At 40.5% G+C, this 16,025-nt stretch overlaps 1 protein-coding gene across 1 annotated transcript in view; it reads right to left on the bottom strand.

Annotated features, from left to right (window-relative positions):
* The window catches only part of USP40 (ubiquitin specific peptidase 40), a 41,816-nt gene that overhangs the window by 7,385 nt on the left and 18,406 nt on the right, over positions 1–16,025 (bottom strand). Inside the window, exons 13-25 of the mRNA XM_064159810.1 lie at positions 13,913–14,084; positions 13,059–13,143; positions 11,859–11,929; positions 10,541–10,860; positions 9,546–9,672; positions 7,699–7,756; positions 6,992–7,045; positions 6,133–6,221; positions 5,448–5,534; positions 4,228–4,264; positions 2,706–2,770; positions 2,115–2,189; positions 701–833 (exon numbers count right to left, since the gene is read on the bottom strand). Coding sequence (XP_064015880.1) covers positions 701–833; positions 2,115–2,189; positions 2,706–2,770; positions 4,228–4,264; positions 5,448–5,534; positions 6,133–6,221; positions 6,992–7,045; positions 7,699–7,756; positions 9,546–9,672; positions 10,541–10,860; positions 11,859–11,929; positions 13,059–13,143; positions 13,913–14,084 — 1,373 coding nt within the window. The remainder of the gene's footprint in view (positions 1–700; positions 834–2,114; positions 2,190–2,705; positions 2,771–4,227; positions 4,265–5,447; positions 5,535–6,132; positions 6,222–6,991; positions 7,046–7,698; positions 7,757–9,545; positions 9,673–10,540; positions 10,861–11,858; positions 11,930–13,058; positions 13,144–13,912; positions 14,085–16,025) is intronic.

Genomic DNA, 16,025 nt, shown 5'->3' with positions numbered 1-16,025 from the left:
ATGTTTACTCATAGTCTTAATTAACAACTCTAAAATGTAGAGCGTGTTGCAAAGGAAGTTAAATCTGCTTTTACCTATGCTACTAAAATCATCAGGGAAGAGAGTAAAACTCAGAAAATTCGACAGAAAAAAAAGAGAAAAATGTAAATACACCTTCTAAAAGGACAAGCACTCTGCTCTGCAACACATCTCAGCAGCAAAAGAATATTCTTTTTCCTGCAGGAAGTACAATGGGTTTGTTTCCCATTTTTCATTTAACAGTTGTCTGCACTTCATTTTTTTTTTCCTTTCTCAACCCACACTTGACTGACCTAACCTAGCTGGTTACATATTTGGATTTGTCCTATAGAAGAACAAAAGCAGCCTAAAATATTATATGATACATCTTTTAAGGTATGCAAAATGTACTCAGCACTTTTTACAGCTTCTCTGTATATTTATTACTACAAGTGAAGAGCCCCTGCTTCAAAAATTATTGGAAGTCTTGCTCTTGACCAAATAAGGAACACCAGAACAGTATTCCAGCATTCTGTGGCCTTGTGAAAAATTGCATCTAAGTGGCTCCTTTCACTCTAAACCTGTTGAAACTTGTACCATTACTTGCAGGTTTCAGAAGGAACTTAAGACTTTGGATTTATACTTTGGGTTTTGACTCAGAGCGCTCAGGACAATCAGGTTGTTAAAAAAAAAAAAAAATCACCTTCACTTCCTGCAGGAGACAACTGCAATGCATCCATCTTGCAGGTAATCCCATTCACTTGGTCGTGTGCCTTCTCTCCATGCTTCTTATGACTTGAAGACTTGAACCACCAGATGGGTATTTTCAAGAAACCCTTGAAAGTGAATAGAAAGTAGCAGGTAGCTTATGTGTTCCAACACAGACAATGAAAAGTTTCACCTTCATGTCAAGAGAAGGAAGAGTTGCTTAGATCTGGACTTTTATAAGGTAATGGCATTTATCTAAGATAACAAATCACGACCTCATTTCCTACTTTTACAGGGGCTAGAGTGAAAAAACGAACCAGCCTATGCAGCCTGACCTCACCACCCTAGCATCTAACATTACAGATGCCACTAAGCAACACTGTTGTCTGAAGGTGTGGACACAGGTGTGACCGTGACAAAGGAAGCTGGATTTACCTAAGATCACCATTTCCTCTGTCCCTTCAGAAGCTCCTGATCTTACCTGCTCTTCATAGCCAAGAACACTAACTTGAAGCTTCACTCCTTTCCTGACACAGTAGTTGCTTATTTGCTTTCATATGCAGCTCTGAATTGGGCTATTAAGACCCACTGCACTGCTGCCCGAAGATCTTATCCCACACCTTTTGTTCTTTTTTTGTGAAGCTTTCTTCATAAAAGACTTGCTCAGATTGTCTGTCTATTTGTTCTTACAAAGTCTGTTAGCACTGTATTTCAGCTTATTTTCACCTCATCGGTTACACAGGGGTACAGAGACATGTTTTTTCATGCCTCAAGGATTTGGTCATTAAGATAGCAACTGTGCTGATTTCTCTTTTTCTCCACAGGAAATGGCCTCAAATTGTGCCGTGGAAGCTTAGACTGGATATTAGGAAAACAATTATTTTCTGAAAGAGTGGTCAGACATGGGAACAGGTTGCTCAGGGAGGTGGTAGAGCCACTGTCCCTCAATATGTTCAAAAAAAGTGTAGATATGGCACTTCAGGACATTGTTTAATGGCCATGGTGGTCATAGGTCAATGGTTAGACTCTGTGATCTTTGAAGTCTTTTCCAACCAAAGTATTTCTATGATTTTGTAAAGGCAAAAACTTAAGTTTCCCTATTTTTATCATATTGTGAGGAAGCAGTAATATAACAGCTCTACCTCTTCGGCATCTGCCCACCTTAGCACAATCCTAGACAAAGACACTGTAACGAGATAGCCTTTTACTACAAAAGTTGAAATAATAGCCATAGAATATTGTAAATGTTGACTGAAATAAAAAAACCCGTAAAACTACAAAAAGCATTCTTTATTATGGCTGAATTTTCCTGATGGAAGAGTTCTTAAAATAAGAAACAAAAGAAACCATCACACTCAAGCCTCCAGTCACTGTCAACTGACTAAAGAACACCACCTCTTTCATTTTACCTTTGGAGGAAGCTTTCCCTCAGTTAGAACCAAAGTATCTCCTTTGCAAACATTAAGTTCCTTCAGAGTGGCATTCTGCAAGAAGAGAAAGCATTTGTAAATCTACAGTGTTCTCATGCTTTGTTCCCTTAGGTGTAAGTTGGTTCTTTTAAACCAAAAGCTCACGGCATGCCAAGAAGTCACTTCTAAAGAGGACAGAAATATCCATTTAACATCCATCACTTGGAGAAAGCTTTGCAGCAGCACACGAGTATTGGGCTTAAAGGAGTCTGTTCTGCTGTTCCAGGGCACCCTTCTGAGCTCTGGGTTTTCTTTTCATCTCACCAACTGAACCTCATGCTTCTCTGGATATATCTTTAACCCATGGTAAGCTTTTAGAAAGAACTATGTGGATATGGCTTAATGGTAAGACACAGGTGCACAAGAATTACATTTTAGCTCTACTTAACTGAAAACAAGCCAGTGTGTGTACTGATGGAGCACACAGAACAACCATGGACTTGCCATAATGCAGCAGCTCTCTTCAGGGAAAGTCTCTACAAGTAAATAAACCAACACATGAACCAAGAAAAAAAAATGAGAACCTCTTACTTCCTGACTTAATGCTTCCCCTGCTTCATAGCACCAGTCAATCCTTCTCAAATGCCAGTTGTCACCTACCAAAAACACACATATGGAAAACTAATCAGTCAACAATGCTGTGGCATAGAAAATATTACTGAAGTGTTAAAAGGATCTTTTGTTTTATTTTGGTTTTGTTTCACTTTTCAAATACAGCTCTCCAAATCAGATTAAATAACACCTTCATGTCCTTCCCCAGACTCCAGAAACACTTTGATATTTGGAAACGCATGAATTACATAAGTATGTCTTCCTCACCCACCTTTTCCTCTGGTTTAAGAGGAAAACAAAGGAATTCCCATGTCAATTTATCATTTCAATCAATCACAGGCTCATTAAAATGAAAACTACACTCTAAGGGGGGAAAAAAACCCACAAACACAACCCAGAAAAACACTTTCCCCTCCCCAGCTTCATGTTGAAGTAAAACTAAAAGATGATGTAGTCTAAAAACTACACCACTTTAAATTTAGCATCTGAAGTGCACAGTGTACAGAAGGAACAGCTACAACTGAACTGGTTTTTATTTGGCCAAAATAACTGTAGAAAAGGCAGTTTGTCCTTTGCAAGGTACAAAATTTGACTTCATAACCAAAAAAAAAAAAACACAAGCCCAGAAGGAATCAATAGATTCTGTCAGTAGACAGAACCAAAACTTGCAGTCTTTCTAAAGGACAAGATCATCACAATCCACTGAAGTCTGACACTTACATGAATGAGAGTAGTCAGATCACAAATCTCAAAATCAGGCCAAATTTAATTGTTCCAAAATGTCAAAATGAAGCACTGAAACCCAGAACCATTATTTCTTGGCAGAAAATCTACACTATAGTGAAGTGAAAAAAGTTTACATTTGTTTCAAGCCATTATTCACTACTTCAACTCTTAGATACACAAGAGTAAAATATTTAGTCTTAAGCTGGGCTACTGAATGTATATTTGACAGTAATGTCATTCAGGTAAACTTTCTTGGGTTTTGGAGTGTGGCTTCATTTACACAGATTCAGTATTCATCGAATGTTTAGAAGAAAAGCTGGAAAGCAATGGCACTCCAAGACTCTTCTCCATCAGAATCAATGGGAAGAGATGTTCAGCCAGAATTTTTTTTTAATTGAGATTTCCAAAACACAGTCAAAATTTGAATAACTTCATTTTGCAAAGCAACCAAAAATTATTATTACTGCAGTTAATCTCCTGCAGTCATTCCCACTATGACAAAAGTGGCCAAATACCATAACTTGCACCCAAACAAGTTGTCAAGAACAATGGGCTTTGCCATATTTCATTAAAAAGCTAAAATCTCATTTTCAAGAGCAACTGCACAGACATTTTACCAGAGCAAGACTGCATGCTTCTACTTCCTTCTTCTCCTCACATTACAATGACAAATACATGGTTGTGACATTCCTATGACTTTCAAGTTCTAGGGTAGGAAGAGCTGTCTTAGAAATCCTGAAATTCCTTTAAAAAATGAAATAACAGCTTAACTAACCTGATAATCCAGCCTTTTCCAGCATTAAGTTGAGACACTGAATAAAGAAACACATAGTTAGACATCATAGTATCATCAGGGTTGGAAGAGACTTCACAGATCATCGAGTCCAACCCTTTACCACATGTACATGTTCATAGGATCACAGGACGTCAGGGCTTGGAAGGGACCCAAAGAAATCATCAAGCCCAACCCCTGCCAGAGCAGGGCCAAACAATCTAGCTCAGGTCACAGAGGAATGCATCCAGATGGGCCTTGGAAGTCTCCAAGAGAAAGAGACGCCACAGCCTCTCTGGGGAGCCTGTGCCAGTGCTCTGGGACCCTTACAGTAAAGAAATTCCCCCATGTGGAGGTGGAACCTCTTGCGCTTCAACTTACACCCATTGCTCTTTGTCCTATCACAGCAAGTGAAAAGAGCCTGTGTCCCCCGCTCCTGACACCCAGCCCTCAGATATTTATAGACATTCATTAAATCCCCTCTCAGTCTTCTCTTCTCCAGACTAAAAAGCCCCAGGTCCCTCAGCCTCTCCTCATCAGGCAGTGCTCCAGTCCCCTAATCATACTCATAGCCCTTTTCTGGACCCACTCCAGCAGATCCCTGTCCCTCTTATACTGGGGAGCCCAAAACTGAGCGCAGTACTCAAGGTGATGTCTCAAGGGCAGAGAAGAGGGGGAGGAGAACCTCCCTTGATCTGCTGGATACACTCTTCTTAATACACCCCAGGATCCCATTGCTGTCCCATGGACAACTTGTTATCCACCAGGACTCCCATGTCCCTCTCCACAGGGCTGCTCTCCAGCAGATCACCTCTCAATCTGTACTGGTGCAGTTTATTATTCCTTCCCAGGTGCAGGACTCTGCACTTATCCTTGTTGAACCTCATTTGGTTCCTCTTTGCCCAGTTCTGCAATCTGTCCAAGTCTCACTAGATGGCTGCACAGCCTCCAGCTCTATCAGCCAAACCTCCCAGTTTGGTGTCATCAGCAAGTCTTGGACCCCAAAGTGGGTGACTCCAAGCCACTGTCTTCTCCCTGCCCTCTGCTTCCCAGCAGAGGGAAGGGGACCAAGGGATCATGCCTGGGCTAGCCAGGACATGTATCTTCCATGACAAGGTGTCACCTGGTGACCTGAAGTGACACGCAGGTGTAAGGCAAACTTCTCCAGGAACAGTGGACCTGACCCGAGCATGGCAAAGGCTTCTAAAAGCAGCTAGACTTACCTCTTTGACAGAGGCTGTCTCCTCCACAACTATTTCCATCTCTGAGCTTGCATTCTGGTCGCTCCCAACCATAAAATACAAGAAGAGCTAAAATGGCAAGTAGAAACTATCAGAATACCTATTTAACCATATAAATACTGTGAAATAACACCCCCTAATGCACATATACCAGCTACTGCAAGTCTGTCATCAGTCAAACAGCACTGAAACTACTTTGTACTACAGCAAAACAGTTTAAGCAAGAAAATGAAATTGAGTCATGGTCATCAGTACAGCTTCACTAACCATCTGTACACATCGGTGGCAAACAAGAGATAAAACAAGCTAGCACCCTTGTCTCTGGAAATACACAACTATTTTTTCAATTGCATATTTAAAACTCAAGGATATCAAAAGCAGTGTCTCCCTTTTCTTACTTTATGCTCTTAACAAAAGTATATGCACATCGGCGCACACAATTTGGACAACCACAAAGAGCCAAATAAATGACTTATCATTAGTCACTCTGCCTTCTTCAACTGAGATAAATTATGTGAGCCTTCACCCTGGTATGTATAGTTCTGTACCACCAAGCATTTCTTTTCATGTTGTTTTTGTAAACAACCTTTAAAAGCATAAAAGTACTGGGAGATGTGAACAAAGCATAAAAGGAGCATGAGACTCATCATCCACAGCACTACTATACCTGCGTGGAAGTCGGAGCTTTCCCATGACACAGCCCTAGCAAGCTTCCCATTTTCAGTTCTGCTTCCTTGACAGTATAATCCTCAGGCACTTCAGGAGCAACAAAAACCACAAACATCAGAACATGCTGCATTGTAAAGCATGATGAAAATGTTCAGTGACATTTAAAGAACTTCACTTCCACAGCACTGACAATATATTTGTAAGTCTCCTATGACAAGAGCAAAGCAAGACTTGCATAAAGGTTGCTCCCCACCATCCCTTGCATATGGGAAGCCAGAAGAATTTAGGTTGGAAGCAATTGTTGTAGGTTCTCTGGTCCAAATCCCTGCTCAAAGCAGAAACAACTCTGAAGTTAGATCAGATCACTTTGGCCTTTTTTCAGTGAAGCTTTTATTATCTCCAGGGATGGATGCCTCCCACGCTTCTGGGGTAAAATCAAACCCATGGGCATCAGGTCAAGGAAGGTTCTCCTCCCCTGCTACTCTGTTCTAGTGAGGCCTGTCTGGAGTATTGTGTCCAGTTATGTGTTGACCAGTTCAAAATAGACATGGAACTACTGGAGAGAGACCAGTAGAGGGCCACAAAGATGAGGGGGAGTCATACTGATATTCAGGATGACATGACATTAGGGGTTGGAAGAGACCTCCATGGATCACTGAGTCCAACCCTCCTGCCAGAGCAGGACCACAGAATCTGTACTGTTAATTAACATTAAACCTGAACAAGACCCCACACTGCTTAAGCTATGTCTGAAAATCAGAGAAGTCAGGTGCATGTTCTTGTCCCAGGAAAGGACAACAGGAAACATGAAGTTCCACAACTGAACTTCTTACAGAGCAATGATTAAATACATTTACCTGGAGACAGAAGTTTCCCATTTGCACTAACAGGTCTAAGACAACTGTCATTTGCTGTAACAAAAAGGGCAGGAATAAGAGATAGATGTATTAAGCAATTCAAATAAAAAGAAATTTGGCTCAGAAGTTTAGTCTTACACAGCATCTCCATCATCAACAGGTTTTTCTTAGAGGTCTCCCTCTGAAGGTATTACATCAGAAGTACAACTAGAAAGAAATTCCTATAGACTTCACAAAAAGTCTTGGGTTTTATCCTTTCAATGAAAGATAACTTTCTCTTCAAGGCCAGCTGTTAGCCACAATCACTAAAACATTATAAAATTGATCAAGTGTTTCAAAAGCTAAAGGAATCAACAACAACTTTAAAGAAAGCTGGAGTGCCTAAAGGGAATAAGGTTAAAAGGACTCTCCTTCAATTCTGAGTGTAATACTTTTAAGACAAAAACTATTCCTACTCAAAGTCTGAAAAATAAGAGCTTCAATAAATTTATTTTAACCAAGACATACTGTTTTTCTTTTAAGCTAGGGAAAGTAATAATTTTATTCAGAATTAAAGGGATTTCATGTCCTTTGCATCCTCTTTCATGGCAAAAAAAAAGAGCAGCGCCTTACAGCAATGTTTTGGATAAACAGATGTAAAAAGCAGGAATCTTACCAGTAAATTCTAACACTGTCAGATTTAAAAAGTAAGGTAGCTGAATACTTACCTAGTTCCTCCTCTAGCTGAAGCTCACGTATTGCTTTCATTTTGATGTCTGACATCACCTAAAGGAAAATGACATTAGCACTTTTAATGCAGAATATCCAGGTAACACACCTGCTGTTCAAAGGCCAGTCCACAAAAGGCAGCCTTCACTTAAAGCAGCCTAATTATGCACTTACTCCTGTTTATACCATACACAACTGAGAAAAGATCTACTTAACATTAACGTACCAAATATATAACAAATGTACAGATAATCTCATAGAATCAACCAGGTTGGAAGAGACCTCCAAGATCATCCAGTCCAACCTATCCCCCAGCCCTATCCAGTCAACTAGACCATGGCACTAAGTGCCTCATCCAGGCTTTTCCTGAACACCTCCAGGGATGATGCCTTCACCACCTCCCTGGGCAGCCCATTCCAATGCCAATCACTCTCTCTGGGAAGAACTTCCTCCTAATATCCAGCCTGTACTTCCCCCAGCACAACTTGAGACTGTGTCCCCTTGTTCTCTTGCTGGTTGCCTGGGAGAAGAGACCAACCCCCACCTGGCTACAGCCTCCCTTCAGGTAGTTGTAGACAGCAATGAGGTCCCCCCTGAGCCTTCTCTTCTCCAGGCTAAACAACCCCAGCTCCCTCAGCCTCTCCTCATATGTTTACGCTTGTGCAAATTTTCCCTAAAGAGTATTTTAAAAAGTGATGTTTAATTTTTTATCTACAGATTAGTATTTCACAAATAGCAATTTTGTGAGCAGAACTGAGCAGTACTTCTTATTTCCTGTAATAGGAAAGAATTTAAAAAGGCAGAGCAGTTAGGGGAAAAGCACACCTGTTGGGGAAAACTAGCATTTTTTTTCTTATGTTGAAAGCAAGAAATTTATGGATTCATAGAATGGTTTGGGCTGGAAGGGACCTTAAGTGTCATTTAGTTCCATCCCCCGTGCCATAGGCAGGAACACTTTCCACGGGTCACTCAGGGCCTCATCCAACCTGGCCTTGAACACCTTCTGGGAGGGGGGCATCCATGACCTTCCTGATAAACCTGTTCCAGTGTTTTACCAACCTCACTGTAAAGAATTTTTTCCTAATGTCTAGTCCAAATCTGACCTCCTCAAGCTTCAATTCACATACAATAAATAAATAGTACTTCCCTCATCTTATCTTTTTTTTAACCAACAAAGCCTCAAACATATTTACTGGTCTAAACCAAAAACTGTTTCACAGTATCAAAACACACTAAGGTACCATCACAGAATGGTTTGTGTTGGAAGGGACATTTAAAGGCCAGCTAGTCCAACACCCTAGATCAAGTTGCCTAGAGCCCTGTCCAGCCTGATGATGGCCTCTTCTCCCAGGCAACAAGCAATAGAACAAGGGGACACAGTCTCAAGTTGTGCCGGGGGAAGTACAGGCTGGAATTTAGGAGGAAGTTCTTCCCAGAGAGAGCGATTTGCCGTTGGAATGGGCTGCCCAGGGAGGTGGTGGAGGCACCATCCCTGAAGATGTTCAAGAAAAGACTGGATGGGGCACTCTGTGCCATGGTCTAGTTGACTGGCTAGCGCTGGGTGAGAGGTTGGACTGGATGATCTTAGAGGTCTCTTCCAACCTGGTTGATTCTATGATTCTATGTTTATGTCTCCAGGGATAAGGCACCTACCACTTCTCTGGTAGACTGCATTTTTTTAAGTTACCTGTGTTACAGGCTTACTACACAGCAGTCAAAATATCCCAGTAACTCCAAGTTGCACATTATTTCTTTAGAGGAAAATATCAACCCTGAGGCTAAATCCGCTCCTCATTAAGTGGCCAAGTGGCCCAGCGTTATATCCCCAATCAATGACGCTTCTTACTGTTTCAATAGTGGCAGTGATTTTAACATGTTTCTCTTCACCATCAGTTGTGCAGAAGTTTTTAACTTGGAGCCAGCTGATGTCATAGGTAAAAGCAGTCAAATTGCCACTTGACACATTCACAAAGCTGTAAAAATGACAAGTGCAAAGACAGTCAAAGACAGGAAAACTACACATTGTCTGGACTAGATCACTACATACCAAAGCTCTCAAACTGACAACACCTAGGTCAGTGATTTTGTGACATGCCATCACTATAAGAGGCTTCAAGTTGCATCTAGGCACCTCTTGGCTGGGTACTGAATAAGTCAATAAAAACTATGTCTCGGTTAACTGGCTTTTAATGGAACTTGAGCTTGTGAAGACACTTGAAAATTTATGTCACTTTCTGAAGCTGGATTTAAGGCTTGTGGAAAAAATATCATAAAAGCATTTCTGGTCACAACTAAGCTTTGAGATTTTCTCTCTTTCTGCTGCCATGCATAAACACAGAAACAGTGAAGTGCCCTTGCACTGCTTCATTTAATATTTTTTGCATAGTTTCAACTAAGAAGTCAGAATTTATGTAATAAACACATATTCATGTCTCTGAAAATAGGAACCTAGTTTCAGGCCTCTGGGAAGCAAAATGAGACCAGTAATTTGTTCTTAGCAACTCTGGATTCAACTGGGAGACTCAGCAGAACTGATACTGCTCTCTTCTCTCATCCTATCAAGTGCCTCAGACTCACACAACTCAAACCTCAGAAATTCAGGTTATATCAAAGATGTCCCAGAACAGCTGGCACAAGTTCTTTTTAGGTTTCTCCCCTCTTTACGACTCTAAATCAAAGGACATGATTGCAGATGCACTTCAAGATTACATTAACTTGCATTAAAAAGCTCAGTTACTGTTAAAGCAATATATATGTATATATGGCTAGCATAATTTTAACTAAATAGATTTTGTCTAAATTGCTTTTCTGTTTAATTATACTTTTAATCAAAGTGCTTACCTCTGGTCGTGGCTGTCTAAGATTAGCACTGAGCATCCATCTGTCAGACCAACACTTTTGACTGTTTCCTTCATATCTTCCTCAAGAAAAACTTCCCAGTTCTTGGCTTCTTTCTCTGGTCCTGAGCTGTTCTTTAAGACAATTCCTCCTGCCGGCGCTAGGGCTCTGCGCAGCTCACCCAGCTTTGTGCTGCACGGAAAGACGTGCTGCGATTCTGTGAAGTGCTGACCCTTCCCTCCTTCATTATACTCTGCTAAGCGAAGAACGTTTACGACCACAGGTTCATGATCAGGGCCTGTCATCACCTTTGTACCACCAACCTGCAGTAAGAAGCACAACAATCAAATATAGAAAAGATTGGACAGTGATAAATGTCAGCAAAAATTGAGACAAACATATAAATGCTCTCTGATAATTGCAAATAAACCACCTCTGACCAAATGCTTACTGAACTGGAGTAACTCAAAGCTGCTGGAAAAAGAAAATGCTATGGTACATTCCAAGTCCATATGTATAGTAAATGTACAGATAACAGCAACAGAAAAAACAGTGGACACTTGGTTTCTATCAGATGAACAGAGGAATTTAGCTCCTGAGAATACTAAAGAACTACCCAAAAATGTGACCAAAGCAGATCAAAAACGTTCACATGCTGAAATCAGACAAAGACCATACCAAAAGTGCAACTGAAGACTGACTCTGTTACTAGATGTTTTCTTTTGTGTTTGGGAAGTTCCTTTGATAAACCAGAAAGAAAATGCATGTTCTTAAAACAAAAATGTTGTATAAGTTACGTTACAGAGATGGTATAAAATCTTGTGTCATACAACCACTGAAGCAAGTATCTGAAAGTTAAGCAAGCTGAAGAACAAAGATGCACCACTGAAAAAAGGACCTTAGTATTTCAGGGAGACCATACAGAAAAATTGGTTTAATTTTATGTGAAATTGTTAACTACCAGGCATATGGTTTTATTACTGCATTACTATCAACTGATATCCTTCCAACAGCCACCAGATGTTTCCAGAATACATTCCATTATAATTGGCACTGGGTATTCACAGGCACCTATCAACCTGACCATAGCACATTTTGCTTGCTATCATTCTAGATATACTTTTACATGACTCAAGATGTAGTGACGAGCTGTAAAAGCATAGTATTCCAGATGAGGCTGAAGAGCCAACATCCCCAAAGCTAATGCTGACTACGTCAGCAGCATGTTTTCAGAATACACTGACATTTCCAAAGACATATAGGGAGACTGTGTCTTATCTCTTCAGAACTGACAAGCAGAGAAGGTATTTGGTTCTTTTACCTCTTTCCCATTCCACACAAAGATGTCTGCTCCATCGGCCAGCCCAAAGGCATCCAGTGTCAGTTCATCTCCTAAAAATATGCAAATCATTAAATTCTCCCCCTCATCAAAACAGAGAAACAGGGTCAGCTGGTAAACTGAAGGTGGCACATTCTACTCTGGCTCAAGTTTAGCATTACAAAAGCTGCTGTGAGCAGCATTTTACTGTGGGTAAACTGGGATTCACTCGTATAAGGCAGTTCAAGACAAGTGGGTTCACATCCCTACAGTACGCTCATCAAGTAAGTACAAAAACTTCCATTCCATTTCCCCTGCAAACCAAGGCCCAGTTCAGCACTTGGCAAAGGTGCTCAGGTCAAGATTACCTACATGATATTTAACAGTGATCAATAGATTTAAAATAAAAAGGCTGCATCTAAGAAATGAGTTACATACTATACATTTCAAGCTCAATCTTTGAAATCCTCATGCCTGTGCTGCTTTTTCTTTTACTTCCCTACTGTAAGTCAGATCAAGATATTTTAAAAGTCACTGTTGTTGAGAGAAAGGTACCAGCATCTGGAGATGTATTTACAGCAACTATGAGGGTCTCTGTTTTCATGTCAAAATCATATCAAGTTGGGTTATGTTCTGGTAGCATTCTGATTTTCTGAAACAAGTTACAAAGACTATGAAATTTATAACCATAAGAAAAGACTTTCAAGGGTTAACACCTAGAGCTGCATAACAATGCAAAGATGGAGACAGAACTTATAATCTCAAAATACTAATATACTCTTAATAAATTGGTGTGCTGTTGTTCAGTTAGACTTAAGCTGAAGATATAGCCTTTTGATGCCACCGTGGCTCTTCTCCTCCATCCTTTCTTCTACTTACTCGGTAAATACTATGAAAGCAAACTTTCATAAGCAAATCAAGGTCAAAACACAGGCTGGTATGTTTCTGTCAGCAAATGTGACTAGGTTGAGTAATTTCTGCAGGCTTACTGCACTTCACAACAAAGATTACATACAAGGTCTCAAAATCATTCGTTTCACTAACAAGAGTGTCCTAAATAACTTAACAGCAGTAGACTTGGATGCTAGTTTGAGTTTAGAGTGTTTAGTAACATGTCCAAGATCTTTTACATCCAAAATCCTCAATGCTTGCAGTAAGTCTGACATCTAAGTAACATGGAAGCCTTGTATGTAGTAGTCTTACCATCAAGTACATGGTAAAGATGTAGTCCTGCAGGTAAAGGCTTAGCAATACTAAGAATCATGTCTCCTTCCCAAGATTCCAACATCTAATTGGGAAGAACAGAAGTATATAAAACACCAGCAACCAGTAACATACATTAAAAATATGAGTTTGCTGAAAGCTGTTACAGCCTGGCTACCAAGCTCTCTTGGTGGCACTTAATAAGTCATAGCTATTTATATCAACAAGGCCAGTAATGCAGAAACAGCCAGGCCTTTAAGACCTGGCCTTTGACTCCAATCACCAGGTAGACAAAAATGAAGTTTTGACAGGACACTAACCAAAAGCTGTGAGGTACAGGAAAAATAAACAGCATTTCCTCACATTAAGTTAGCTTTTATTTAGGTATCTGTGAAAAAGCATTTTACAAATTCTCTTATTCCCTTAACATGCTGATGCAAAGATACCATATTCAATAGTTAAGCTAAATATTTCCTTTAATTTTCCCTTTTCTTAAGCTATCCTAATTATTTCCAGCCAACTCATAACAAAAAAGATGGATGCCACAAATTGAAGTGCTAAGAAGCCTGAAGTTCTGCAAAGTGTCATCCATGTGCAGGTACCTGCTACCTAAATATAAATAGCTTATGAGATCTTTTAATTTTATATTGCTAAAATTTCACTAATTTCACAGATTCTTCAATATTTTGAGTACAGATCAGTATTTCCTTCTGTGTAAACCTATTTGTTAGTCTCCTAAAACTGCATTTGCTTTTGAAAATTTTTCTGAGATAAAAACTGCAGCATACATACATCCATAAATGTTGTAGCTCAATGCAAATGAAGTGCTTGAGTTCACTTAATATATCAAATACCTGGAAAACTGATTGTCGAAGTTCTCCTAGTGTTTTTCTTCTGTCAATAGTTAAGTCCACAACACTCTCTTTCCATGTAAGAGAGGGATGCAAAGCTCCATTGTGAAATTTGTAACATGAGCTCAAGTGGAGATGTAAATCAATGCCATTGTTCGCTGAATCGCACTCCACTCTGGAAAACAACACCACCACAATAATAAACAAGTGAAATTAACACTAACAAATCTCAGAGATGTTTCTGTGCAGTTATCCTGTAAATGATACCCTCATGGCTAAATTAACTGTCACATTCCCTTCTTCATGTTCAAGGAGTGTGCAAAGAGGTGCTCAAAAGTGAGAGTGATTTAAATAGAATCATACAATCAACCAGGTCGGAAGAGACCTCCAAGATCATCCAGTCCAACCTATCCCCCAGCCCTATCCAGTCAACTAGACCATGGCACTAAGTGCCTCATCCAGTCTTCTCTTGAACACCTCCAGGGATGATGCCTCCACCACCTCCCCGGGCAGCCCATTCCAATGACAATCACTCTCTCTGTGAAGAAATTCCTCCTAACATCCAGCCTATACTTTCCCCAGCACAACTTGAGACTGTGTCCCCTTGTTCTCTTGCTGGTTGCCTGGGAGAAGAGGCCACCCCCCACCTGGCTACAACGTCCCTTCAGGTAGTTGTAGACAGCAATGAGGTCACCCCTGAGCCTCCTCTTCTCTAGGCTAAACAACCCCAGCTCCCTCAGCCTCTCCTCATAGGGTTTGTGTTCCAGGCCTTTCACATGATATGCAATACAGAGTTACCACAGACATCCTCCACATAAGCACTCTAACAGTATGTTGTGTGTCTTTATCCTTCTTCTACTTTTCTAAAGAAAAGGGCAAACCTCATCTTTAGGGATGTGGAGACTGTAGGCTTTTTCAGGCTGTGTTCCGCATCAGTTAAAAAAAATCAAATCAGAAAAATCAGGAAAAAAATGTAAGGAAACTGTGTCAGAACAGATGCAGCCATGCCTTTCTCTTCTACATTTGTATCCGATTCTATTAGCTAAAAAACAAGGGAACAACACTGCCACAGTACAGAGGTATCAGAGATATCACATAGGACTTGTGTCTCGTATGTGATAGCATAACTGTAAATCAGGCTGTCCCGGGTTTGGGCTGATCCCTCCCCCGGGAAGAAAATTCACAACACAAACCCCCCTACTTTTTTGAAAGTCAGGGAAAGATGAAATTGTATTTTCTTATAATATAAGTATAACAATGTAAAGAGAAATAATAACTAGAGAAGGAAGGAAGGAAAAAAAGAAAACAATACAATAACCTTAAGGGAGATGGGGAGGGGTCAAGTGGCGGCGAAGCAGCAGAAGCAGCAGCAGCCAAAACAGCAGCCGGGGAAGATAGGCGAAGCTGCAGCAGCAGAAGCCAGCGGGTGAAGGGGGAGAACAAGCTGTGCTTCTAGACATTAAGTTCTTGATGCTCCAATGAAATTATATTAATTTATCTATTGTTGCCATTTATGTGGCCTATCCCTGGAATGTTCATCTCTCCCCTATGTCTGAGCTAGAGGATCAGCTCAAACGGCCACACAGGCATATCATCAGGTTTGCATGTTCCTCGAGAGAAGGAAAAGTTTGGACCAACCTGAATAGATGTGGCCAATCTCTTTTTGGTGGTGCACAGTAATAAGATAAGAACAATGGATACAAACTTGAATGTAGAAAATTTCACTTCAACATGAGGAGAAACTTCTTTACAGTGAGAGTGACAAAGCACTGCAACAGGCTGCCCAGAGAGGTTGTGGAGACTTTCAAAACCTGCCTGGATGCATTCTTAGGTGAGCTACTATAGGTGATTCTGCTTTTGGCAGGGGACTAGACTTGACCTTTGGAGGTCCCTTCCAATCTCTAAAGTTCTGAGATTCTGTGGATACCACTAGCTCTTTCCTCCATGTGCCTGGCACAGGATACCATTTATTCGTTGTTTCACAGTCAAGTATGTCATTCTCCATTCTCCCAATAAGAACATAACTAAGATAACTTATTCTACTTTCCTACAGAATTGCACTAGTTCTCACCAAAGCAATTTTAAACTATGAGCTTCCCTTGGAGTGTTGTCAAAT

The sequence above is a fragment of the Pogoniulus pusillus genome, chromosome 2 (genome assembly GCF_015220805.1).
Source record: "Pogoniulus pusillus isolate bPogPus1 chromosome 2, bPogPus1.pri, whole genome shotgun sequence".
Lineage (NCBI taxonomy): Eukaryota > Metazoa > Chordata > Aves > Piciformes > Lybiidae > Pogoniulus > Pogoniulus pusillus.
This window is presented reverse-complemented; position numbering and strand designations above follow the sequence as displayed.